The sequence below is a fragment of the Acomys minous genome (genome assembly GCF_964271855.1).
Source record: "Acomys minous genome assembly, chromosome: 4".
Lineage (NCBI taxonomy): Eukaryota > Metazoa > Chordata > Mammalia > Rodentia > Muridae > Acomys > Acomys minous.
In genome coordinates, this window is record NC_140486.1 from 71,219,622 (window position 1) to 71,246,806 (window position 27,185).

Sequence of the window (27,185 nt, forward strand, 5' to 3'; positions counted from 1 at the left end):
GGTTCCTTCTTCAGCCGTGGTTCCTGAGTTTTGTGCAGAGGAGCTATGAGATAACAGTCATGTGTGGCTGAGCACTCCGTAGGCACTTAGACTAGTTGTGCCTGCTCGCCCCCTCCCCCCACTGAATGAAGAAGCTGCTCAGATGAGATCTTACAGCAGCACTGATCTGTGGGTGGCGAGGTGTGAGCAAAGGACTCTTTGCTAAATACAGATTTTATTTAAAAAACAGGCTCTTTGGCAAAATAGTAACTCCCCGTCAAGATTGTCATTATCTTTTTGTTCTGTCTAAAAGTGTTTCCCAATATCCTAATTTTATTCAGTAAACCTTCTTTAAAGATTATAGAAACATGTTTGTCTTATGGGTCTTTTGCTTTTTTGTTTTACTTTTCGTGTGTGTGTGTGTGTGTGTGTATGATTTTTCTTTGTTTATCTTTCTTGGTTTTATTGCTTTTTGAAAGAGAGAAAGAACATGGATGGGTTAGGGAGGTGGGGAGGATCTGTGAGGAGTTGGGATAGGTGAAAACATGACCAAAATATATGAAAAAAATTTCAGTAGAAAAAAGGCTTATTAAAATTAGACTAGGGAAAAAGCTTCCTGAATATTGTTAACAACAACTTCTTAGAAATGACACCAAAGCACAGAAACAAAAGAAAAAAAATTTTTTTTATTAAAATGAAAAACTTACTTGTGCCTGGCATGGAGGCACATGCCTTTAATCCCAGCACTTGAGAGGCAAAGGCAGGCAGATATCTGTGAGTTTTAGGTCTACAGAGCTAGGTCCAGGATAGCTAGGGCTGTTACACACAGAAACCCTATCTTGAAAAGCCATCTTCATCATCATCATCATCATCTGTCGCGCCCTCCCGCCGGCAGGAACGACGCAGACACCAGGATTCTTCTCAATTGCGCTTTATTGGGAGCGCCCTTGAAGTTGAAGCGAAAGACCCCGAATGCCCATGAGCACGTTGTTTAAATACTGTCTGTACGTGGCGTGTCAAAGTCTCATTGGCTACATTTGGATGCCTCATTAGCATGCCTCATTAGCATGCCTCATTAGCATGCCTGCAGTCGAGAGGGCCGTGTTGGAGTGCTTCATTTGCATACCCCTGTTCGGGAGGGGTGCATTGAGAGGGCTTATGTCTGCGCATGCGTGGGAGCGTTAACGGTCGCCGCCAAGTGGTAACGGTCGCCGCCATTATCGGGTGTGGCCACGCCTTACAATCATCATCACCATCACCATCATAATAAGTTTGTCTTTCTGGGTCTAGGTTACCTCACTCAGGATGATTTTTTCTAGTTCCATCCATTTGCCTGCAAATTTCAAGATTTCTTTGATTTTAATGGCTGAGTAATACTCCATTGTGTAAATGTACCACAGTTTTTTAAATCTGTTCTTTGGTTGAGGGACATCTAGGTTGCTTCCAGTTTCTGACTATTACAAATAAAGCTGCCATGAACACAGCTGAGCAAGTGTCCTTGTGGTACGGTGGAGCATCTTTTGTGTACATGCCCATGAATGGTACAGCTGGGTCTTGAGGTAGCACTATTCCCAATTTTCTGAGAAACCAAGTTGATTTCCAAATTGAGTGCTGGGATTAAAGGCATGAGCCACCATGCCAGGTTGTACAGGTCTGCACTCCCACCAGCAATGGAGGAGTGTTCCTTTTGCTCTGTATCCTCCCAGCATGAGCTATTGTTTGAGCTTTGATCCTAGCCTTTCTCATGGGTGTAAGATAGAATCTCAGTCATTTTGATTTGCATTTCCCTGATGACCAAAGATGTTGAACATTCCTTTCTCCGCCATTAGACATTCCTCTGTCAAGAATTCTCTGTTTAGCTCTGTACCCCATTTTTTAAAAGGTTTATTTATTATTTATAAAGTGTTCTGCCTGTTTGTGTGCCTGCAGGCCAGAAGAGGGCACCAGATCTCATTAGAGATGGTTGTGACATGTGGTTGCTAGGATGTGGCCTCAGGATCTTTGGAAGGGCAGCCAGTGCTCTTATCCTCTGGGTTATTTGGTTTGTTGGTGTCTAATTTCTTGAGTTCTTTATATATTTTGGATATCAGCCCTCTTTCTGATATAGGGATGGTGAATGTAGGGATGTAGATCTTTTCCCATTTTGTGCTTTTAACGGTGTCTTTTGCCTTACAGAAGCTTTTCAGTTTCATGAGGTCCTGTTTATTAATTGTTGATCTTAGTGCCTGTACTGTTGGTGTTCTGTTCAGGAAGTTGTCTCCTGTACCAATGAGTTCAAAGTTATCCTCCACTTTGCCTTCCATTAGATTCAGTATATCCGTACATCCAGCTTTATGTTGAGGTCTTTGATCCACTCGGACCTGAGTTTTGTCCAGGGTGATAGATGTGGATCTATTCGCATTCTTCTACATGCAGGCAGCCAGTTAGACCAGCATCATTTGTTGCAGATGTTTTCTTTTTCCCACTGTATAGTTGAGGCTTCTTTGTCAAAGATCAAGTGCTAGAATCCCAAGGACGAGCCATGTTTCTAGCTGCAGAATTTGGTTCATTCTAGCCTTGTTTGTACCAGCCCTGTTGTGATTGGGCAGCTGCGGGCTCGCTGGGGACCCTGTTGTGATTGGACAGCTGTGGGCTCGCTGGGGACCCTGTTGTGATTGGACAGCTTCGGGCTTGCTGGGGACCCTGTTGTGATTGGACAGCTGCGGGCTCACTGGGGACCCTGTTGTGATTGGACAGCTTCGGGCTCGCTGGGGACCCTGTTGTGATTGGACAGCTTCGGGCTTGCTGGGGACCCTGTTGTGATTGGACAGCTTCGGGCTTGCTGGGGACCCTGTTGTGATTGGACAGCTGTGGGCTCGCTGGGGACCCTGTTGTGATTGGGATGTCAGTATGGAGCAGCTTGCCCGGAAGCCCTGTGTCTTTGTCCGCCCCGCCTGTGAGAATTGTAGCCCATCTACTTAAAGACTTCAGAGGAGAGTTAAGAAAAAAAAAAACAAAGTAGACAGCTGTCGGTTATGAGGATACCAGGTGTTGAGGTGCATGCCGGTCATCCAGGCACTTGGGAGGCTGAGGCAATAAGATCTAGAGTTCAAGGTCAGTCAGTCTGGGCTAAACAGCAAGATCCTGCCTCAAAAATGGAAAAAACCTAGGTTAATCGTGTGGCATTATTCATGTGCTCTTCAGCTATTATTTGTGTACTTTGAAATCAGTGTTATGCCTATGGACGGATTCTTCTCCAGCTTCTGGTCAGTCAGGCCCAGCTAGACAATTAAGCCTCCTTTGGGTCTATAGTCAGGGTCGCACGTTCTGAATTCATAATCCCAAACCTAATCTTATTTCTGGACTCATATGTGAGATTTATAGTCAAGGAGCCAAAAGCCATTGCTTTTCATCAACTATTCTAAAAGGCCATTTAACATTTCCTAGCTTGGCCATCTTCCAACCTCCCGGGCACACTTCCTTTCACATGCCACATGGGTAAGGTTGTCCGCATCCTCCGTGTTTTGCTGGATTAGCTGTGTCTTGCAGTATGCTCCATCTGAGCCCCTGCTTGCTGGGGACCAGGTTTTCTGCCGTGTGCCCACCTTGCTCGTGGGATTTGTTCCCTGCACCTGGCATGGTGCATGATACACGGGAGGTGCTTAAAACTGCGGAAGGGGAGCCTTGACACACACCCCAGCTAGGTCAGCACCTCCAGGGCTGGGGGACTTACTACTCAGTGGTTACGAGCACTTGCTGTTCTTGCAGAGGACATGGGTTCAGTTCTTAGCACCCATGTGGTGGCTTCCACCATATGAGACTCCTGTTCTAACGAGTCTGATGCCTTCTTCCGTTCTCTGTGGGCATTGCATGCACACAGAGCAAACGTGTGAGCGGAGAAAGTACGCAAGTGAACATTTCAGCAAAGTGCTAGTCTACTGGAGTCTTTTTTGGGGGGGGGTCTGTGAATGCTGAATGTCCCCACACATCTTATTTTTAAACAACAGTCAAGAGCCGTGCAGCTGTGAGATGGGAGAAAGTGTTTTCATGCTTGTTATTCTGTTTGCTTTCAGGCGGTTCCTGTGTTTTTCATTTTGCATAATGTTGCTGAAGCTCTCATCTGTGGGTACCAGAAGTGTGTCTGGAAAGAGGTAAAAGATAAAGCAAAATGCTGGTTTCCCAGCCCTGGCTTATGTCAGAGACCTGCTTTTCACTCAATGGCCTGTCCTAGTTAGGGTTACTATTTGATGAAACACCGTGGCCAAGAGCAACTGGGGGGAGGAAAAGGCTTATTTGTCTCACAGTTCCATATAACAACTTATTTCAAAGGAAGTCAGGACAGGAACTCAAGCAGGACAGGAACCTGGAGGCAGTAGCTGCTGCAGAGGCCATGGAGGATGCTGCTCTCTGGCTTCCTCAGCAGCAGGAAGGAGCTGGGCTAAGTCACATAACGCTTGCAAGAAGCTCTGTGCATGGTCATACTAGGTTAGGCATCTGGGCCTAGATAGAGATGCTCTCCAGATAAGGTCAGGCAGAGAAGAGGAAGCCCTGATGAGAAAGAGAGTCCCCCATTTTGCACCAAGCTTGGAGAGCTATCCAGACATGGAGCACTGAGACCTTAATAGCAGGGTCTTCCAACAATATTCTAAAACTCTGTGTGTGTGTGTGTGTGTGTGTGTGTGTGTGTGTGTGTGAGAGAGAGAGAGAGAGAGAGAGAGAGAGAGAGAGAGAGAGAGAGACAGACAGACAGACAGACAGACAGACAGACAGACACACAGACACACAGACACACAGACACACAGACACACAGAAAGACACAGGGGTCAGGGGGAGGAATATGCACACGTGGAGTTCAGAGGACAGCTCCTGCCCTGACATTGCTTTGGCTGGATTCCCTGAGGTCGGAGGCCACTGTCCAGTTGACTCTTCATGGGTGGTATGTGCTGTTTGTCAACCTGTTTGCTTTTCTGGAATCTCTTGACCCCTTGGCCTTGACGACCCTCCCTGCCTGGTTCTCTTTTGAGCAGGCTTTCCCCTCATGGCCTCGTCTTCATCCTCCATCTACTTTTTCATGATTTGTGTCAGCATCATCGTCCTCATGGCCTCACCTCTGCGGCCCCCTGCCCGCCCCCCATCTTCTTCCTACTCCAGCTTTTTGTCTCCCCTGAGCTCAGAGCCCCAGCAGAGGCCCCTGGCCGTCAGCTCGGTTCCCCAGACCTGCCTCCCACTTAGGAGATCAGGTCGGTCAGCATCTGTGGGTCCTTGCCTTCTTCCACCCGCATACTGTCCTCCTCTGCAGCCCCTGCTGTGGCCACTCTAGCTCATGGGTTCTGTCTCTGTCTCGGGGCAGCTAGCTGAGGACTAATGCATGGGGGCTTAATGTGCAGGTGCCTGGGACAGCTGAGCGGCGCCATCCCAGAGCAGAGTGAGGCCATGACCACCTCCCAGCACTCTCAGCTCTTCTCCTTGGGGTCAGAAGGGGACATCTCTCTGACATTTTACACCACATCATGTGCTTTCCATATCTCATCAGTTCTAACACATGCAGCTTCCCACAGCACCCATTTTTAACCATCTAGAATTAGAGGCTCTTGCAGTCAGATGCGTCTAGTGTGAATTTCTTTCTGTGAATACAGAAGGTAAAATTTTATCTGACATCCTTTTGTGTTGCTGAAATGGGGTTTCATTATATGGCCTAGGCTGGTCTCAAATACCCCTGCCCCAGCCTCTTCAATGTTACACTTGTAGACTTATAGAATGGAATTACCAGTCCCTTCTCCTTTTTTGTGTCTTCTTAAGTTTAGTGACAGGGCATTGTTTTCTCTGTTTCTCTAGCTGGCTTCCTGTGACCCCCCCCCCCCACTTTCCCAAAGCAGAGCCACAGGATGAGCCTCTTTATAACGTCAGGCACAAGCCCCAAGGCTTCTAGTTAGCCACTTTCTTCTCTGAGGTTCAGGTTTAGCTGCTCAGCTTTTGTGGGGGCTGACTCACATCACCCACATTTTTAGTAAGCAAGTGAGTGAAAATTTTAGTCATTAAAAAAACAACCTTCTTTGGCTAGAGCTAACTCATTGGTAGCATCCTTAGATAGCACATGTGAAGCCCCAGGCATGGTGGCATGTGCCTTTAATCCTCACAAGTCTAGGGTTATACTTGGCTGTATAGGGACATGTGAGGCCCTGTCTCAAACAAATCCAAAACAGCCCCCTTGCACAGTCAGTGTAGTAAGATGTAAGTCAATTTAGGAACTGCAAAGGAAACCGCCAGACACTGTGTGTGCACACGTATATAGGTGCACCTATGCTTTTTTATTTAATGAGCCTCAGACACTGCTACTGTTGTTGCTGTTCCATGCTAGAGCCTCTCCCTAGTTGCTTATATGTAGGTGGTTTTTATCTCAGCTTGACATTAAAATCTTTTCTGGGTTTCTGTTTGTGTGTGTTGGTGGTCCCCCTTCCCCCTTGAGTCAGGTCTCACTCGGTAGCCCTGGTCACCAGTGCTGACGTTAGACTCACAGATATCCTCCTGACTCTACCTCCTGACACTGGGCCCTGAACACTTGATGACCCTTGTGCTTCTGCCTCCAGCATTACCGGAACCGAACCGTAAGTCCCCTCAGCAGCCACAGCCTGCCTGCCAGCCCATCAGGACAGTCCCTCTGACCTAAGGTCACCAGCTTTCAGTTGCTGCTTCTGCTGCCTGCCTGAAGTTTCCTTCCTCTTGAGAAAAAGTCTCACTCTGTAGCCCAGGCTGTCCTGGAACCTGAAATCCACCTCGTGCCCCCCCCCCCAACCTCCACCTATATGCCTGTGCCACCTCCTTACCTCGGGGGTGTGTTCTTAATGTAACAGCTGAGGGCCTGAAAAGATAATATTTTTCATGAAGAATACAGTTTCCCCCTCCCTCACACACTGTCAGATGTTGCCATGTGGGGGCTCATTGGGTTAGGGGCTTGTCTCCAAGCTGTACAACCAAGCCTGATTCTGGGAACCCACATGGTGGAAGAGGAGAACTGGTTGTCGTCAGACCAGCACATGCATGCCCCAGCACTAATAATAAGTGTAAAACAAAGTTAACGATAAAGTTTGGCTTAACCATTATGTGTCCATTTTACTGGATTAAGTTCTTGGGAGCAAAATTGACTCATGATTTAATTTCTGGATTATGAGAGTGAACTTGATGTCCTGTAGTTGGTTCTACACATGTTCTCTTCTTCCCCCTCTCCCTCACACACACAGAGTTTGACTGCAAGGTAATGGTGGCTTGTGGGACTGCCACTGCTGGTTTGTTTCTCAGTGTTTATTGTTTATAGTAAATAGCAAGATTTCCGCCAGGCCTAAGGTTGAGATGTGGGAGGTGCATTTGTGACCCTCATGGAGCTTGGAGTTGAGCAAGAGGAGCCACGCTAACGTGTGAGCTATGATGCCCGTAGGATCCTAAGTGGGCTGGAACTGGGTGTGTGGGAGGACCAGTCCCACCAGGAAGGCTTCCCAGGGCCCTAGATTTGAGTGGAGCTACGTGGAATATGTGGGGAGAAAGGAAACTTAGGTAGGCTGAAGAAGCAGCAATGGAAGCCTGGTGGCTTAAGGTCAGAGGCTTGTGACCGAAGGACTGGCAGGCAGGCAGTGGCATGAAAAGGTCAGGTTGTTGGGGGCTGGAGAGATGGCTTGGTGGATGCGAGCACTGGCTGCACTTCCATAGGTCCTGAGTTCAATTTCCAGCAACCAGACGGTGGCTCACAACCATCTATAATGAGATCTGGTGCCCTCTTCTGGCGTGCAGGCACACATGTCGTACTGTATAAATATATACATATATAAATATATATATTAAAAATTATATATTTCTATACAGGAGCACTATATAAATAAATAATAAACTAATAAATAAATCTTAAAACAATAAAAAAGAAAGGTCAGGTTGTGAAACCAAAACACTGATCCCAAACCCCAAGACCTTGGACAACCTCTTCCCAGATTTCCTTCCTGTCTTGGCGCCTGCATCTTTATAAGATAGCCCACAGCTGCTGACCCATGGTTATACTGGACAATAAGGGTAGGATGGTACCCAGCAAAGACTAAGCATTACCTGCAGCAAACTGGATAATGCAGAATGATTTTTACCCTTATTATAATTTTTGTCACTGTGACCTTTTCCCCCTTTTAAATAGGATTCTTTTCACTATGTAGTTCTGGCTAGCCTTGAACTTGCAAGTCCTCCTGTCTTGTCTTACTGGGCCCTGCTACTACATTCACTCAGCCAGGAATGAGACTTCTGAGGAGTTGCACTTTGCAACCCCAGACCCTGAGATAGTATTGGGCTTGCTTATTATTGGATCAAGGCCCTGAAAATGGTACAGACATTACAGTAATGTCTTAGTGGTTTCCTGGGGAAAGTGGAGCTATAAAATGAGTTTTCATCGTGTTCTGAGCATGGTGGCTCAAACTGTAACCCCCGCTCTCAGGAGGCGGAGCAGGCCATTGTTTTGAGTCCGAGGCCAGCCTGAGCTAGAGTATATCTCCGGCCAACAGAGTATCTGGGTGTGGTGGTGCATTCCTGAATCCCAGGAGTGGATGGTGGAGTGAGTTCAAGGCCAACCTGGGCTACATGAGATCAAACAAAACAAACGCAGAATAGTTAAAAAATGAAATAGAATACATTTATTTTTAAAAGAAGCTGACGTCTTAGAGGCTGAAATCTTGTGGACCAGGTGGCTTCACTGTTCTGTGTCATAAGCCCCATGTGAGTTACTGAGTAGCCATGTTATCCATGGCAAGGGTAGAGCAGCCCCAAAACCTCTGCCCTCTGCTTGCTCTTAACCACACTCATGAGGTTTCCATTGTATTTAGCTTATAGTATAGCTTGAAAGACAACACATTTTACCCTTAACAGGGTCAAAGGTACAGGTCTTAAGAGCACAAGGCACTCTTCCCACTAGGGGGCAGCATATCCATGCTTGTCCTGCTTTCCATATTCAGAGGATCCCAAAGATACAAGCCATAACTTTGTATACAGATAGCATCTAATTATTAAAAGAACAAAACTTTGGTTACTTACCAACATGTGAAAACTTAAGGTATCCTGGCGAGCAGGCCATATGTTTCTTTTGTCAGCTCTTTCCTCCTCTTCCTCCTCTTCTTTCTTTTTCTTTTTTTCTTTTTGTATGGGGTCACAGACTGCCCTGGAACTATCTGGCCTGGAATCCACTCTGTAGCCAACACTGGCCTTGAATTTATGATCCTCCTGCCTTGGGCTCTGGAGTGCTGGGATGACAGGTGTGCGTTACTGTGCTTAGCTTCAGCCCTTCACTTCTAAGTGACACACTTATACGTCTCACTATTTGAATAGCGTCAAAAAAAAAAATGTGGTTTGTCTCAGATAGTAAAATGATCCGGAACTATCCAGAGTTAACCTGCCATCCTCCCTGCCCACTTCATCTATCAAGCAGAAAGACCTGTGCGACTCTGCTAAAACTTCATTCTTCCAGACCAGCGGTTCATTTACTTGATCCGATTTAAAAGTCTTTTACAGGAAGAGTCCACATTAGAATGTCTTCATTTCAAGACTTTTTAAATGTCAGGGTCATATTCCTCCAACACACTATTTTATAAAAATGTCCCTTATCTTCATTTTAAAAAAAGTTTTCATATACCAGAAAATGTGTAACATTCTAAGAGTCAGAGCTGGTTGAACGACACAGGTGTGGCTCTGCCCAGTGAGGCATGCCTCTGGTTACAGCTACACAGGCTGAGGCAGGAAGATCACTTGACTTTAGGAGTTCAGGAATAGTTGGGAAACACAGCAAGACCAACTCCCTCTCAGAAATCATTAAATAGTAGGCAGGAGATATGGGTTGGAGGCTGAGACCACTTTCCGCCTTTGCAGAGGACCTGGGTTCGGTTCCCAGCTCACACATTGAGTATCTTACAATTAATTACCTTGTAACTCCATTTCTAGGAGCGATCCAGTGCCCTTTTCTGGCCTCTCTGGGCATCTGCACACATGTGGTACATATAAAGTCATATAGACACACATACACTTAAGTAGTAAATAAGTATTTATCAGTAAATAAGTGACTATATACATAGAGGCTAGAAGTTGAACTAGAAGTTAGTTTCTTTTCCTGTGTAGATCACACTGATTTCTCTCTATGTCCTTGGATTGGTATGTAAGATGTGAAAGCTGGCACTGATATCATCTTATTGTTTATAAGCAGCACAGTACCGGTGGTCAAAGCACTTTGGCAGAAGACTCAGCTGTGGCCCAAGTCATTCCTAGTTTGATCCATATATCAAAAGGCGCAGGAAATGCTAAATGTCAACAAACTCTCTTTAAAATAAAAATGAAAAAGATGGTTTGTCTTCATATATGCACACCAGAAGTGAACATCAAAGCCCATGAGATTACAGTTGTAGATGGTTGTGAGCCACCATGTCGGTATTGGGAATTGAACTCAGGACCTTTGGAAGAACAGCCAGAACTCCTAAGCTCAAGTGATCCTCTTTGCTGAGCCATCTCTCCAGCCCCTGGCAGTGAGCTCTTAAGCACCCCCAAAATTGACTTATAATTTATTTGCTTTTTAATCTAAATGTTTTCTGTTCAAGGAAGTTAAAGAGTTTTAAAAGACTAATTAATTATGTTTCTTTACTTTCACACAGAAAACATCGCTTACAAAGATCTGTAGGTAAGTTAAAAGAAAACACCCTGGGGACGTGAGATTAGACCTGATTTTAACTCAGATGATAAACACTTGAAGGAGGAATTTATAATTAATAGTCATATATTTGTGCTTTTTAAATTATTATCTTCTTTATGTAATACTTTCTTCAGAGGGGAAAAACCAGCCCATGTCATATTTGCACACCGATTATACAAATCTTCACTAATTGTACAGTAGTAGCGATGAAAAGCAAACGGAAAACATGGAAGTAACGTAAAATCTAAAAATAAACAAAGACCAAAATGGGGGTGGTGGGGGTGGGTGAGATAGTTCAGTTAATAGTGCTTACCACAGGAGCAGAATGCCCTGGTTCAGCCCCCAGCTTTAAAAGCCTAGTGCAGTAGCAGATGCTTGTAATTCCAGTGTGGGATTTACTGGGAGAGAGACATGGTTTTGAGATCCTGTCTCAAAAACAAAGTGGGTCATTCCTGAGGCATGAGCTCTAGCCTCCGCATGTAAGTTCACACACACGAAGGTGTACCACCCCTGTGTGCACACCTTCATCCATGTGTGCATGTACACACATATAGCTGAAATGATATTTTTATTATTGGTGTCTTAGTTAGGGTTCTATTGCTGTGATTAAACACCGTAACCCGCAAGCAGGTTGGGGAGGAGAGGGTTTAATTCAGCTTACACTTCCACATCACAGTTCATCAACAAAAGAACAGGACAGGAACTCAGGCAGGGCAGGAACCTGGAGGCAGGAGCTGATGCAGAGGCCACGGAGGAGGCTTGCTCAGCTTGTTTTCTTATAGGACTCAGGACCACCAGGCTGGGGATGCAACACCCGCAATGGGCTGGGCCCTCCCCCATTAATCACTAAAAAGAAACTGCCCTACAGACGGATCTTATGGAGGCATTTTCTCAGCTGAGGTTTTCTCCTTTCAGATAAATCTAGCTTGGGTAAAGTTGACATAAATAGCAAGCCCACTGGGTGTCTGATTTTCCATGATGATAAAAGTCCGCCTCAGGATCTGAATTGTGGTCCCAGGCTGTGAGCATAGACTGGTTTATAACACTCTGTGCCTCCTCGTGGTCCTCGGCAGAGTATGTCCCATGCCAGGCTCTCATGTGTCCTTATTCTAACTGTGCAGTTGCTTGTACTGCCTCCCCCTCAGCAGTGACTAAGACGCTCCATCTTGAAGGCAGAGCACCATGGAGCTGCCTTGACTGTGGGCTTAGGTTTTCATTGTTGTTGTTGTTTTGGGCTTTCATCCTACCCAATCCCCCTTACCTTCTTTGGCTTTTAGTACAGCTTGCAACTTGAAATAAAAAACGTAAACAAAACCTGAGGACCCGTCCTGTTTTAAGGGAGATTAGCTGTTGTAAAAAGCTGTTAGTGCGGGTGGTGGTGGTGGCCCACGTCTTTAATCCTAGCACTTGGGAGGCAGAGGCAGGTGGATTGCTGTGAGTTCGAGCCCAGCCTCGTTTACAAAGTGAGTCCAGGACAGCCAAGGCTACACAGAGAAACCCTGTCTCGAAAAAACAAAACAAACCAAACAAACAAAACAAGCAGGGCGTGGTGTCGCATACCTATAATCCTAGCACTCAGGAAGCAGAGGCAGGTGGATCTCTGTGAGTTTGAGGCCAGCCTGGTCTACAAAACAGGTCCAGGACAGCCAAGGCTACACAGAGAAACCCTGTCTCGAAAAACAAAACAAAAAAACCCAATAAAACAAAACAAAGCTGTTAGTGATCTATTCGTGACTACCTGAGGCAGCTGCTGTGGGAGCCAGTCCAGTCTCAGCCTGATAGCCCTGTGCTGCTCATTCCTTTGTGTGGGAGCATGGTGTGTTCTAGCTGGCCTTCCTTCCCAGGGAGCCCCTGCTGGTCCCCTCCACTCACCCATCTCTGCCTTCGTTATCCTCTAGAACACTGTGATGTCACCACGGCTGTCAGAGGAGGGTGCAGACTGAGTGCAGAGTCTTCTGGGCCACAGGCTAGCCCATGTTCTGACCTTCCCCAAGCTAGCGCTCAGCTATGAGGGATCCTCAGTGCCTCGTTCTGCCTTGGATCCTAACAGCTATGCAGGTCTGGGTACAGTACAGAGCCACATGTTACAGCGGGGAGGACTGTTGGAATGGGTCAGCATCACTGCTCCCAGTGTGCCGAGTTTGTAACATGGCTAAAGAAGACTAAGCTGGCCTGGAGGTTGTGCTTTTGGTGCCCTTTTTGGACAAAGCCTGAAGTCAGGTCTTTCTGTGTCTGAAACTCCAAAAAGTGATACAAAGAACCAGGGGTCCTAACAGCCCCAGATGGCCTGACAAGGAGAGCTCTGAAGATACCTGAGGTTGGTTGTGCTGGGTTGTTTTGTTTGTTTGTTGTTTTGTTTTGTTTTGTTTTGCTTGTGGCATTTTGTTTTGTTTTTTGGCTGGTTTGGAGTTCTTGTTTTGTTTTTAGTTTGTTTGTTTTTGGTTTTTCGAGACAGTAGCCCTGGATGTCTTGGAACTTACTATGTAGACTAGGCTGGCCTCAAACTTGGAGGTCAAAGGTGTGTGTCACAACCACCTGGCTGTGTTGAGGTTTTGTAAGTGAAATTTTAAGAATAATATTTTGTAGAAGTTTAAAACTATCTATAAAAGTAGACAATAGTATGATGAAGCCTCTCTGTCTGTTTCCTGTTCCATGTCGCTCCCCTTACACATCTGTACCTTGCTACCTCAGGGTGACTTTGAAGCAAACCTCAGCACTGGAGCATCTCACCTATGTTTCAGGATCATAAGAGGTTTTTATTTAAAAGCTTTTTATTTGGGAAGTAAAGATTAAGCAAGAGGGGGCTGGAGAGATGACTCAGAAGTTAAGCGCAGTTAAGAGCTGGCTGCTTGTCCAGAGGACCAGGGTTCAATTCCCAGCACCTACATGGCAGCTTACAACTGTCTGTAACTCCATTTTGGGGAGATCTGATGCCTTCATGCAGATATACATGCAGGTAAAACATCAATGCACATAAAATAAAAAATTTTTAAAAGTTTTTGTTTGTTTGTTTTGTTTTTTCAAGACAGGATTTCTTTGTGTAGCCTTGGCTGTCCTTGACTCACGTTGTAGACCAGGCTGGCCTCGAACTCACATTGATCTGCCTGCCTCTGCCTGCCAAATGCTGGGATTAAAGGCATGTGCCATCACGCCTGGCTAAAACAAATCATTTCTAAAAAGACAGTATTAAAAAAAAAAAAGATTAAGCAGGGCTGTTTACAAGCACTGGCTGCTCTTCCAGAAGACTTGGGTTCAGTTCCCAGGAAATTCCCAGCAGGCAAAACTCCAATGCACGTAAAACAAATAAATCATTAAAAAGAAAACTAAGCAAGAATCTTATAGTGGATTCCTACATTTATCCATTTCTACCTTTTTTGTATTCTCTTTCTCCCTTCATATATATATGGACCCATGTTTATAAATGTAACAGTGTATGTAGGAATATATATATATATACCAGTACTCGTATTTCTCTGATTCACTTGAGAATAAGTTGCAGAACCCATGACCCCGTTCTTCAATACTTTGTATGTCTCCTAATACCAACCATCCCTGGCGTGACAACACACAGTTACGTTGAGAAGACTCCTACTGAGCCTTAGTCTAGTGCTCTTATCTGATACTGAGTTGTGTTCATGTTTTGTCACTATACCACTTGGCTTTTATAGCAGTTTCTCCCTCCGGGATGGCGTGTGTCTTCAATATCCTTAATTGCTTGTCAATTGTTCAACATTTCTCTTTATTTACTTTTTATTATTTGCCTTTCCATTAAAAGTTTTTACAATTACATTTTTTTAATTGTGGGGTTTCAGGGGGAGGGGGAGTGGTGTGTGGTGTGTGTGTGTGTGTGTGTGTGTGTGTGTGTGGTATGTGTGTGTATGTGATGTATGTGTGGTGTGTGTGTTTACATGCTTATGTACTATGGTGTAAGTGATGCGTGGTCAAAGGGCAACTCTTGGGGTTAGTTCTTTCCTTCCACTGGGTGTGACCCAGAAAGTTAACTCAGGTCATCAGGTGTGGTAACAAGTGGCTTTACCTTCTGAGACACCCTGGTCTTCATATTTCTGAAGGTCCGGGCCTGATGTTTGTGAACCGTGCCTAAGTCTGGGTCTAATGTATTATTTCCACATGATGAGGTGAGCTTCAACAGGCTTGATACTGTGTCCTGAGGGCATGTTATCAAGAGGACATGGTGGGGATGCCCCGTTATTGCAGACAGCAAGAGCAGCTGTTAACACACAGCAGTGGTGGACTACAACATAATGCGCTTTCCATACTGCGTTCATCCAGCAACTGGCCTGGCTGTGATCCAGTCTCCTAGTCTGCCTCCCTCATATCTGGGTGGACTGATGGTGAACAGGACACTGTGAGGTGTGCCTTTTTAGGTACCTGTGAACCCCAGGCTTTAGGAAGCAGCCGGCTGGACCACAGAGAGGGAGCCACCTGACCATCAGTATATAACTGTGAGACTTAAGCAGTGGGCTCTCGGAGACGGTCAGGTGAGCTGGGTGGTTATAGAGTCTCCCGGCCACTTGCAGACTGCGGAGGGTGTTCCTCCCTCTGCACACACTGTGGCAGGCTTTGATGTTGAACGCTGACGCCGTCTGTTTTATCTGCCTGTCCACAGTACCCTCTTCCTCTTGGCTGCTGCAGGGTGCCTTCCCTTCCAGGACTCTCAGGTAAGCCCAGGCGGACTCGCAGTGCCTTCAAAGCTCTTCGAAGCTTTCATAGGTGTGCAGGGTTTCTCTGCCTTCTTTGAGAACCAGAATAGCCTGGCCTAGCAAAGATGTTCAAAGACCTATCAGGCTGGTTGCCTCGTGGCTCAGCCTGTCGTTTCTCCAGGCCTTCAAACGGGTTCCTGGCCGGGTACAGTCCAACTTGTGTAACCTATGATCACCACAGCCTCAGACACTCAGCCAAAGTTGATTTTCCTTCTTATCCTAAGCTTTCCTCTTCCGCTGGGGGTTATCACTGGTGTTTATCTTGCGAGGCACTTAGGGGCCCCTTTCATCCCTAGAAATCATCTCATTGTAGACATTTTTTTCTTACTTACCTTTTCCCTTTTCTCCCCTGATAGCCTTAACAGTCTACCAAGCGTCAGGCACCAGGCTAAGAATACAGACAATAGTCGGTTCCAGCAGAAACTGGAAACCATTTAGAGCAGCGGGCGGGGAAACAGGCCGAGACAACAGGTCATTATAACCCAGGGAGGCCAGGGCTCTGCTCAGGGAGGCGTTCAGTTCTGCGTGGGAAGCACCTAATTAGGAATACCTGACAGTTGTGGGGACTTGCCTCACGGTGGGCTCTGTGCCAGTGCTTTATGAGTTTCACCTTATTCAGAGTCTCACGGCGTGGACTGGGGGGTTGGGGGGGCAGGCCTGTTGGGTAAGTGCTTGAGGACCAGAGTTGGGTTTCCAGCACCCAAGTTAAAAAATAAGCAAGCAAGCACGCAAACAAGCAAGCAAACAAAAACTGGTTGCAGTGCTGTAAAACCATACTCCCAGTGCAGAGAGAATCCCAGGGGCTTTTAGCTAGTCTGAGCTTCAGGTTTAATGAGAGATCCTATCTCAAATATAAGGTGAGGAACCAATGGAAGAATACACCTGCTGTCTGTGTCTGGCCTCCACATGCACACCTGTGCACCTGCACACATGTGCGTACATACAAATGCACACACAAACAGAAAAAAAGCTTAGTATTGAAGGGATAGGGACCTTTTCTTTTTCTTTGACTTAAAAAAATTTTAATTTATTATAATTTATTCAGATTATATCCTGATTGTTATCCTCTTGTATGCCCCATTCCCACCCTCCCTTTTTCTTCCGGCACCCTCTTCCCCTCCCCTGGACCTCAGACAGATAGGCACTGTTTCAATCTGTATTTTATTATTAAGGAATTAGTATGGTCCAAACAGGCTAATAAACATGTATTTCAGAATTTTATTCAGATCTTTGTGGTGCTGCAGCAGCACTCTGCTCACCAGCCTTAAGTGTGGAAAAGTGACGGGGAGTTGACTAGGAAAGAGGGCAGGGCTCTGTTGTGCGTTGAGTTATGATCATCTTGTGGTTTACTTTAAGTCACACCTATGGTGTGTGTACTCTGCTCTAACCCCTGCCTTCCAGCAGTTGATACCTTAGTGAAAAGTGCATGCAGAGAGAGATATAAACAGACCAAGGAAGCTATGGAGTGTGTTTGGTGGTATTAAGTCATACGGCAGGTAGCAGGAAAGAGAAAAGAAAGGAGTCAGTGTTGACGTGGGGCAGTGAGAGAAGCTGCTTGCCTAGCGTGGACAGTGCCCTGGGTTCTGTTCCTAAGCATTGCAAAAGTAAGTTAGTAAGTAAGTGCGGAGGAAGGAGGAAGTCCCCCTGGCTGAGGTGACGGGGACACATTCACGCTTGGGAAAGCGCAGGACATCCTTGCTCTTCGGGTAGCGGGGCTGTAGATGGGACTAAAGATGTGGATGAGAGCTTGTCATGCCACTGGAATCTTAGGAAGTCCTTAATGATCACCACGTGATACTGGGGAAATGAGGGTTTCCTTTGGGGGTTCTTAGCTGTATTAATTAAAAAAAAACATAAGAGTGAACTCAAATAGAAGCTGGAGGACAGTTTTTTTTAGAGTTTAAAAGAGCACCACCACAAATGAGCAGGCTGTAACCCTGAGCAGCTGAAGGCAAGGCTGGTGAGAAGGGAAGCCCCGCTCTTTAAGTTAAGCTGGCTGCTGTGGGGTCAGCAGACAGCCACCATGCGGATGAGCAGAGCTTTCAAGAAGGAATTAGGAAGCCCAAAGCTTCAGAAAAAGCATATGTAGGTGCTGGGCAACACTTGGAAGATAAAAAGGTGGGCACACCTGAACCCCCTTGCAATCCGTAGGACAGTCTTGGGGTGGGGATTCTGCGAAGGAAAAGTACAGTATCTCACTAAAAGGATAAGTATTCTGCTTGCCTCCTTAGCATGGCTTAAGGTGAGCCAACCTTCCTAGAGTGGCCTGCGTTCCCGGGCGTACTTTCCTGACCAGGTCATGGACCCACCCTTCCAGATTGCCTCTTAAGGGAGGAGACAGTGGCCTATCCCACCTAAAGACAGATCCCATTCCTTACCACAGCAGACACAGGCCTTTGGATGGCATGATTTCACATTTGAACACATTGGGGGTGGCGGCAGAGTGGGGTACTGGCAGAACCCAGGAAGACGCTTAGGGTCACTGGGTGGGCATCGAGCTGATTCTAGGCCCCAGGAGGGTTGCCCGAAGCTCCCACTCTCTGTGTTCTGATTGCTGTACAAATGTCTGTTGGGCCGTAACTTAGCCTTTCCTCGCCTTTTCAATCCTGTATTACAGTTTGATCCAGATGGATATTTTTGGGCTGTGATTCATCTATTTTGTGTAGGTAAGTTTTTGAAAGTATTCACTTAAACGACTGAGGACTGTTATAAACTCTTACTGTGTAGCCATTTTCTTAGTGATCCTAGACAATAGGAAAATTAAAATATAAAGACTAAAGTTAAATGGACATTTTCCAGATTTTTTTTTGTACTTGTGGACTTTTCCTCAAATGTTACAATTTCCAACATAATTTCTCTTTTGTGCCAAACTGTCCTTGCTTTGGGTTTTATTTGCAATGCTGGTTGGTCTTCCCTAAAAATAGTGGGCTCGATATATACGGGGGTGGCGGCGGCAGTGAAGAAACTGCTGCCACGACCACTCCATTAGGGGCAAGGTTTTTATTGTGGGTAAGAAGGAGAAAATATCCAGAGGCATTCTGGAAGATTCCAGAGCAGAGAGAAAGGAAAACAGGTGTACATGGCCAGGCCTGGGGAAGCAGGAGATAACAGGGGAGATATAGCAAGAGAGCGAGCATAGCAAACGGCGCACAGGGAGCTGGAGAGGAAGAGAAATCACTTAATAAGCACTGTGGGTGCTTATAAAGAGGGTGGGTAGCTGGGGGAGGACTTCTTGTGGGGATGGAAAACCAGTTCCTGAGGAACGCTCACTTCATCTAACCACCAGGAATCCCGTCCTCTGGCTTGAGCTCATTTCTAGCACTCAAAATAGCATGTCTAAAATGTTTCCAAAATGTTTTCCAAACAAAATCCCAAAAGCTGAATTTAAAAATCAATCTGATTTTTAAAAAAGATTTATTGATTTATTATTATGTATACAGTGTTCAGCCTGCATGTACAACTGCAGGCCAGAAGAGGGCATCATGTCACATTACAGATGGTTGGGAGCCACCATGTGGTTGCTGGGGTCTGAACTCAGGACCTTTGGGAGAACAGGTGGCGCTCTTAACCACTGAGCCATCTCTCCAGCCCGAACAATCTGATCTTATTTCAAGTCATAAGTTCAGTATTTCTTGTTTGACTTGGTTGCAATCAGAAATCTTGGGGCTTTCCCTTCTCCACATATAACAAGGAAAGAAAAAAAAAACTGTCAGCAGTATCACCTGGTGGCAATTCCTGGCCTGGCACCTCCTGCTGACCACTGACGTTCCCTGCTACCCCCAGTGTTGTTTTCTCCTGTGTGTGAAATGGGGAGAGAAGGACCAGCCTCCCGTTTCCCTTGCGGACTCTTTTCTGTTTCACTGCAAGTGTACGCAGCTCCTTAAGCAGACAGTGCCAGTGACTCTGTCCTTCCTATCCAGGGGCTTACAGAATACTCCGGAAGGCCCAGAAGCGCAGCATGCTAAGGTAAGCTCTTGATGTGTGGGGACTGGCTGGCTGAGCAGATGAGACAAGACCCACAAACACATCTTGTCGCTAATTGGGCTGCTTATCTCTCCGGCCTCTTGCCACCTCCTTCAGCAACGTGTGCAGAGGCAAGGACGTCTCTTGCCCCTCTGGTTCTGCCATTCGATGAGAATTTAATGAAATGCCCACACCCCTAGCTGTTGAGGTGCTGCTTGACTGTGTCTAGCTCAGGAGGGCAGCTTCTGTGTTCTTGTTTCCACGGCCCCTAAAACTTGACGCAGTTTATATCTGGAAGTCTCCCTGGTTTCCAGTCTTTGTTGTGGGTAGCTAATGAAACAACCTCAGTGAATGTAAATTTAAAAAAAAAAAAAAGGAAAGGAAAGAAAAGAATTTTTTTCTCCATTGAGGTGGCCGTTGAGACTGGCCCAGCTGGCCTCTGGGTACCCACAAAGGAAGGCCTAGGGGGTGACAAGGCCCTGTTTCTGTGTTTTCACTCCTTTGAATGAAGTGTTTTTGCAGCCAGAAGCCAGCCAAGCAAGGTATGGTTGTGAATACCTGTAATTAATTCCTCTTTGGCAGGAGGATCTAGCGTTCAAGGCTTGACTAAGTTCCATAGAAAAACCATGTCCCAGGAAAAAAAACAAAGCTACACAAAGTCTAGGATGCTCACTTAAATCTGAGGTTGGATGAGTATCACATGATTTTTCTTCTTGTTTGCATTTACTTATTTCTTCAATTAGCCACTTTCCAGCCTGATCCCAGCCTCCTCCCTCCTCTCCTCCCAGTCCCACCTTCACGCCCCCACCCCATTCCTCCCTCTCCTTTTCAGAGGAGGGGTGGTCCCCCATGGGTATCAGCCCACCCTGACTCCTCAAGTCACAGCACCACCAAGAGCATCCTTTCCCACTGAGGCCAGACAAGACAGCCCAGCTAGGGGTTTGGGATCCAGAGGAAGGTAGCAGAGTCACAGGCAGCCTCCGCCCCGTTGCTAGGGGACTCACATGATGACAAAACTGCACAGCTGCAGCCGGGCGTGGTGGCGCACGCCTTTAATCCCAGCACTTGGGAGGCAGAGGCAGGCGGATCGCTGTGAGTTCGAGGCCAGCCTGGTCTACAAAGCGAGTCCAGGACAGTCAAGGCTACACAGAGAAACCCTGTCTCAAAAAACCAAAAAAAAAAAAAAAAAAAAACCCTGCACAGCTGCTACATTTGTGTAGGTGATCTACGCCCAGCCCATACATGCTCATTGGTTGATGGTTTAGTCTCTGTGAGTCCCATGAGCCCAGGTTAGTTGACTCTTTTGTTAATTTGGGTACAGTTTCTCTGGATTTTAGTTAATTTGGCTAAGGATTTTTCTATTTTGTTGATTTTCTCAAAGAACCAGCTCTTGGTTTTGTTGATTCTTTGTATTGTTCTTTTTGTTTCCAAGTTATTGCTTTCAGGTGTGCTTTTACACTGCTAGTATGAGATGGCTCCAATTTATTTTCTTTCTTGTGTGTTTGTTTTTCCAGACAGTGTTTCTTTGTATAGCCTTAGTTGTCCTGGACTCACTTTATAGACCAGGCTGGCCATGAACTCATAGTGATCCACCTGCCTCTGCCTCCCTGGGTGCTGGGATTAAAGGCAAGCACCACCACACCCAGCTCCAATTTCTTTATGAAGGCAATTAATGCTATGAACTGTTAAAATTATTTTTTTTATTTATTTTTGGTTTTTCAAGACAGGGTTTCTCTATGTTATCTTAGCTGTCCTAGACTCACTAGAGGCAGCAATCCGCCTGCCTCTGCCTCCTGAGTGCTGGGATTAAAGGTGTGTGCCATGACGCCAGGCAAAATTATTTTTATAAAATTGTGTTTGTTTTTCAGTTTTCCTCTTAACCTGGCCATCATTCAAATAATTGAGACTCCATTATATTATTTTAACAAGCTTCACAGCACAATCCTGAGCAGGATTAACTTTGTTCTTCATCCTCTAAGATAATCTGGCTTCTTCCCAGCATACATCCCAGAGATACTTGCACTCTGTGGTTTTCTCCGCCAAGCTCTCCTGGTCTCTCCTGGACCTCTCCTATGGCTCAATCCCCGTCTTTCTCCTCTAACTCTTCGTTCCCTGGCTGTCAGGAAGTCCAGTCCTGTTATCCCCCTTACTCAGGGATTGGCTGTAAGATGCTTTTTTTTGGCACATCAGGGGACAATTGGAGAGCAGTGTTCACACAACATTGAGACAGGAGATTCTCAGAGCAAGTATTGCAACCAGATATGGGGGTGGGGTTACAGAAATCAGCATTTGAATTACACAATAACCTTATGCTTACAATGAACTTTCCTCTTAGCACTGATTTCATTGTGTGTCATAAGTTTGGGTATGTTGTGCCTTCATTTTCATTGAATTCTAGAAAGTCTTTAATTTCTTTATTTCCTCCCTGACCCAGTGGTCACTGTATAGAGAAGTTCAGTTTCTGAGTTTGTAGGCTTTCTGTTGTTTTTGTTGTTGCTGAAGTCTAGCTTTAATCCATTGTGGTCTGATAAAATACAAGGTGTTAGTTCACTTTTCTTGAATCTGTTGAGACTTGCTTCATGAGCAACTATGTGGTTGATTTTAGAAAAGGTCCTGTAAGGTGCTGAGAAGAAGGTTTTTGTGTTTGGATGGAATATTTTGTAGATATCTGTTAGGTCCATTGATTCATAACACCTATTAGTTTCATTATTTCTCTGTTTAGTATCTGTCTCAATGACCTTTCTGTTGGTGAGCAAGGGATGTTGAGGTCTCCTACTATTAACATGTGTGGGTCGATGTCTGGCTCTTAGAGTCTCGGTTGAGAAATAGGTATAATTCTGATAGGTCTGCCTTTGTAAGTCACTTGGCCTTTTCCCATTGCAGCTTTTAATATTCTTTCTTTGTTCTATAGATTTAGTGTTTTGATTATTATGAGGCAGGAGGATTTTCTTTCCTTGTCTAATCTAATTGGTATTCTGTATGCTTCTTGTATGTTTATAAGCATCTCTTTCTTTAGGATAGGGAGATTTTTCTATGATTTTGTTGAAAATATTTTCTAGTCATTGGAGCTGAGACTCTTTACCTTCTTCTATTACTGTTATTCATAGGTTAGGTCTTTTCATAGTATCCCAGATTTCCTGCAAGTTTTGTGTCAGGAATATTTTAGATTTAACATTTTCTTTAACTGATGTCTCAGTTTCTCCTGTCGTATCTTCAATGCCTGAGATTCTCTCGTCCATCTCTTGTGTTCTGTTCATAATGCTTGGTATGTTTATGTTATTCCTGTTCTCTTCTCTAGGCTTTCCATCTCCAGAATTCTTTCAGTTTGTGTTTTCTTTATTGCTCCTACTTCCATTTTCATGTCTTGAACAGTTTTACTCATTTCCTTTACCTGTTTGATTGTATTTTCCTGTATTTCTTTAAGGGATTTCTTTTTCTCTAAAGGCCTCTATCATCTTCAGAAAACTGGATCTGAGGTCGCTTTCTTGTGCTTCATCCGCGTTAAGATCTCCTGAGCTTGCTGCAGTATGATGGCTGGTGCCACATGATGATGCCATATTGCCCTGGCTCTTGTTATTTATGTTCTTACATTGGATTTTAGCCGTCTGGTTGTCTCTGTTGTTGGCAGGCCTCAGGAAATGCAGTCCAAGCTGTGGGCCAGAAAATGGGTCACTGGGGAGCAGGTATGGTTTACCTCTGGTGGTCCCTGATGGCCTCAGGCCTCTGGGAGTGCAGGCAGGATTGTGGTCCAGGAGATGGAGAGCACCACTGCTGTGCTTGCCCAGGGGTGCCTAGCAGGCAGAGGGCTGGGGCACAGAGGTCTCACCTGTCTATCCCTGGTGGCCACAGGGCTCTGGAGATGGAAGCTGAGCTGTGGGCTGGGAATGGGGTACACAGGGGACTAGCACATGATTCTTCTTCTTCTTCTTCTTCTTTTTTTTTTAGCACATGATTCTTATAGTTTCAGTTTGTACCATGTGGTCTTGGGACATAAAGTATAAGTTTTAAGCTGAATTTTCAATTTATTTGAGTATTCTGGCCTTTTAAAAAGAAATACTATTGTGTGTATGGTGTGCGTATGTGAGGTGTGCCCATGCTATGATTTGTATGTTGGGAAGAAGATGGCTTTTTGGAGTCAGTTCTTTCCTTCTTCCATCAGTTCCTGGAGAGCAAGCCGAGAGCCTCCGAATTGCACTTCCGCCTGAGCCCTGGCCGTGGGTTTCTGTCTGTTAAGAATGCCAGCCCTGGAAGACAGAGAGTCCTGTGCTCTAAGATAGTTGATAGGGTTGATAGCTGACACTCCTTTGAGAGTAGCCAACACATACATGGGAAGCAGATGACCAGGTGAGGTGTGTGTTTGTGCTGAGCTAGCAGCTGTCTGCCCCAGATGAATGGGCCCATTGGTGGAAGGGGTTTAAAATCTGTATTTCTGCTTCTTCAGCAGTCACCTGCATGTCCACTGCTGTCATGAGCTTTGTCATCCAAACTCCAAATTTTAGGGAGCTACACTGTGGTTTATTCTTTACTTACCTGGATAACTAACAAGAAATAAGAATATATTTGGTTGATCCTAAAATGTCTTTTTTGTTTGTTTGTTTTTAGTTTTACCTTGACTATAATCTAATTTTCATTAATTTTTTTTGCACTGAAAATAGATTCTTGTCTCATACAATATATCCTAATTAGTTTCCCTCCTGCTCCTCCCAGTTCCTCTCTATCCCCATCCCCTTGGGTCCTTTCCCTTTTTGTCTCTCTTTAGAAAGAACAGGCTTCTAAGAGGTAACTAAACATGATGTTGAGGTTGGACACAGCAACCCAGCAGTAGGAAAAGAGTCCCAACAGCAGGCAAAAAAGGTCAGAGACCCATAACAATACTAAGCCGATAGCTATAACATGAACGCAGTGAACCTGAGGCAGACCCATGTGGGCCCTGTGCTTGCTGCTTCAGTCTCTGTGAGCCCATATGCACCTTGCTTAGTTGATTCAGAGGGCCACGTTCTCCTGACTTCTTACAATCCTTCCACCCTCTCTTCCATGGGATTCTCTGAGTTCTGAGGGGAGGGATTTTATGGAGACCTCCAGTTTAGACTGTCTTTCCGATTAATGTCTGACTGCAGGTCTCTGCATCTGTTGCCATCTGCTGCAGACGAAGCCCCTCTGATGATGACTGGCTAGTCACTGATCTATGAGTAGAGCAGAATATCATTGGCAATCATTTTATTGGGTTTGTTTTGGTTTTGGCCAGTTGTGTTAGGGTTTACCCTAGGTCACTAGGCTGTCTAATCTCTGGTTGTTGGTTACCCAATCAATGTTGGGGATAGGTGCCTTCTCATGGGATGGGCCTTAAGTCAAATCAGACATTGGTTGACTCCTCCCATGGGTCCTGTGTCACCATCGCCTTAGCTTGTTTTGCAGGCAGGACAGATTGTAGGTTAAAGGCCAAGGGTTTTGTGGCTGGGATGGTGTCCACATTTCTCTTTTTGTAGCCTGCAGAGAAACTTCCTGCACCAAAGAACTAGAACATAGAGGTGAAGGGTTCATGTTCAGTGACCGCCTGGAATTTAAAAAGTTATTTCAGGTCAAATGACAAGACTTGACCTCAAATACCAGTTACTCCTTTTCCTTTGATACTTTATGAAATCAGTAACTTAGAGGTAGAATTTATTAATAGAGGATAATGACCATTTATAGACTTAAAATTTTCTTCCATCATTTAATGAGTTTTATCTCTTTCTGTCTCCTTTCTCAGTGACATTGACCAGCAGTACTTAAACTATGTATTCAGGTAAGACATACTTTACCTTCTTTTTTTTAATACTTTACCTTTTTTTTAAAGAATAATGTGTATCCTGCTTAGAGATGAGTTTTTGTTTTCTAACAATATTTTGATTAGAGAATTTTAAACACATTGTCTGCAAGGAACAAGTTTAAAATGTTTTGGGTTGATCACAATATAGAGTCTAATGGTTGTCGTTGCCTTAGCCCAGGCAAGGGGAACCCGTCCAGCCCGCAGCCGCAGAGGCCCCACCCTTCCACCTGGACGGTGACGGGTATTTATTCTAGTGCCCAAGCCTTTGTTTCTAGACTGAATCCTGAATCCTGAATCCAAGTGGCCCTGAGCCTGGCTTACCAAAGTGTGGCAGAGGAGCTCCCCAGGGGGGCTGTTCCTCATGTCTACACACACACACACACACACACACACACACACACACACACACAGACATATCACACCACACGCACACACCACACACACACACCCCACACATACACACATACACACCACACCCCCCACACCACACACACACACCCCACACATACACACATACATGCACCACACACACACCACACACACTCCGCACCCCCCACCACACACACACACACCACACACACACCACACCCCCCACCACACACACACACCACACACACACCATACATACACACCACACACACACACACACACCACACACACACACACACACACACACACACACACCCCACACCCCCCACACCCCCCACACCACACCCCCCCCCACATACACACATACACGCACCACACACACACCACACACACTCCGCACCACACACCACACACACACACACACACACACACACCACACACACACACACACACACACACACACACTACTCAGGGTACAGAGCAGAGGCAGAGGCCAGATCCCTTTGATAATGAAGCTTCCGACACTCTCAGGGTGTTTTCACGCTGTCTTTGTTAAAGGGGTTAGTCATGTCCCAGGCTTAGTTTATAAACTTTTCAGTATGGCCCAGCAGAGGATGGGGTCATCCTGCTCCATCAGATAGCTCAGGATGGCTCCTGGACTTCAGCAGCCTCAGACTGTGCATTGCAGACACGTGACTGAGAAAGTGAGAGTTGCTGCTGCCCTCCAAGTGAGCCTACACACAGAGAGCACCAGGTAGGATATATAGCTCAACATTTGGTGGAGTTACTTAAGACATTGAGCGTTTACTGTAGCTCTATTTTCAGAGAAAGCTCCTGTTGTACAGTGCAACCCAGCAGTTATTAAAACACCCCTTAGTATTTTGATTTTTAAATAGGCTTGTGTGTTTGGTCATATGTGCACACACATGAGAACAAGTACTGGAAAAGGCCAGAACAGGGCATCAGATCTTCTGGAGTTGGAGTTATAGGTATTTTGTGAGTCTCCTGACGTGGGTGCTGGGAACTGAACTCAGGTCCTCTGCAAAAGCAGTACACACTAACCACTTGAATCTTCTCTCTACCCCAAAACACTGTTTTAAATGTAAAATTCACCCTAAGCATGGATGTTTGATGCCTTTGTACTACTACTACTAATAATAATAATGATAGTCCTAGTCACTAGTTCTGCTGTGCTTAGATACACTAGCTGGTGCCATGTGATGCGTATGTGTGCGTGCGTGTGTATTAGTTATAGAGGTCAGCTTCCAGTATCATCTAATTTTTTGAGGCAGTCTCTCACTGAACCTGCAGCTTGCCATTTCAGCTGGCTGGTTAGCCAGTGAACCCCTGGGATCTGCCTGTCTTCACCTTCCATCTACCGGCTGGGTTTTAAGATACTTTCCCCCAAAAATGCCAAAGGTTCTTGGTGTTTAAAAAAATGTTTCCCAGGGCTACAGTTTGGTGGTAAAGTACCCAGCATGCACTAGGCTTTGCGATTAATCCACAGCACTGAAAGTAAAACTATTTCTCAGCTGTTGGGTCATAGAAAATATTTCTGCACAGAAGATATATGCCATGCATCATGGGAAAACGAGCCTCTAAGATCCTCAGCTCTTTATTCTGTCCTTTCTCCCTCCATCTGGGTGAGGCTGTTTATTGACGATGAGTG

At 45.5% G+C, this 27,185-nt stretch overlaps 1 protein-coding gene across 4 annotated transcripts in view; it reads left to right on the top strand.

The window, feature by feature from the left end:
- Positions 1 to 27,185, top strand: part of TMEM241 (transmembrane protein 241) — a 120,935-nt gene that overhangs the window by 25,638 nt on the left and 68,112 nt on the right. For all 4 annotated transcript variants that reach the window (XM_084780741.1, XM_084780742.1, XM_084780740.1 and 1 more), the window contains 6 exons: positions 4,032 to 4,109; positions 10,617 to 10,642; positions 15,282 to 15,333; positions 17,993 to 18,041; positions 19,296 to 19,341; positions 25,088 to 25,123. In XM_084780741.1, the coding sequence (XP_084636867.1) occupies positions 4,032 to 4,109; positions 10,617 to 10,642; positions 15,282 to 15,333; positions 17,993 to 18,041; positions 19,296 to 19,341; positions 25,088 to 25,123 (287 nt within the window). The remainder of the gene's footprint in view (positions 1 to 4,031; positions 4,110 to 10,616; positions 10,643 to 15,281; positions 15,334 to 17,992; positions 18,042 to 19,295; positions 19,342 to 25,087; positions 25,124 to 27,185) is intronic.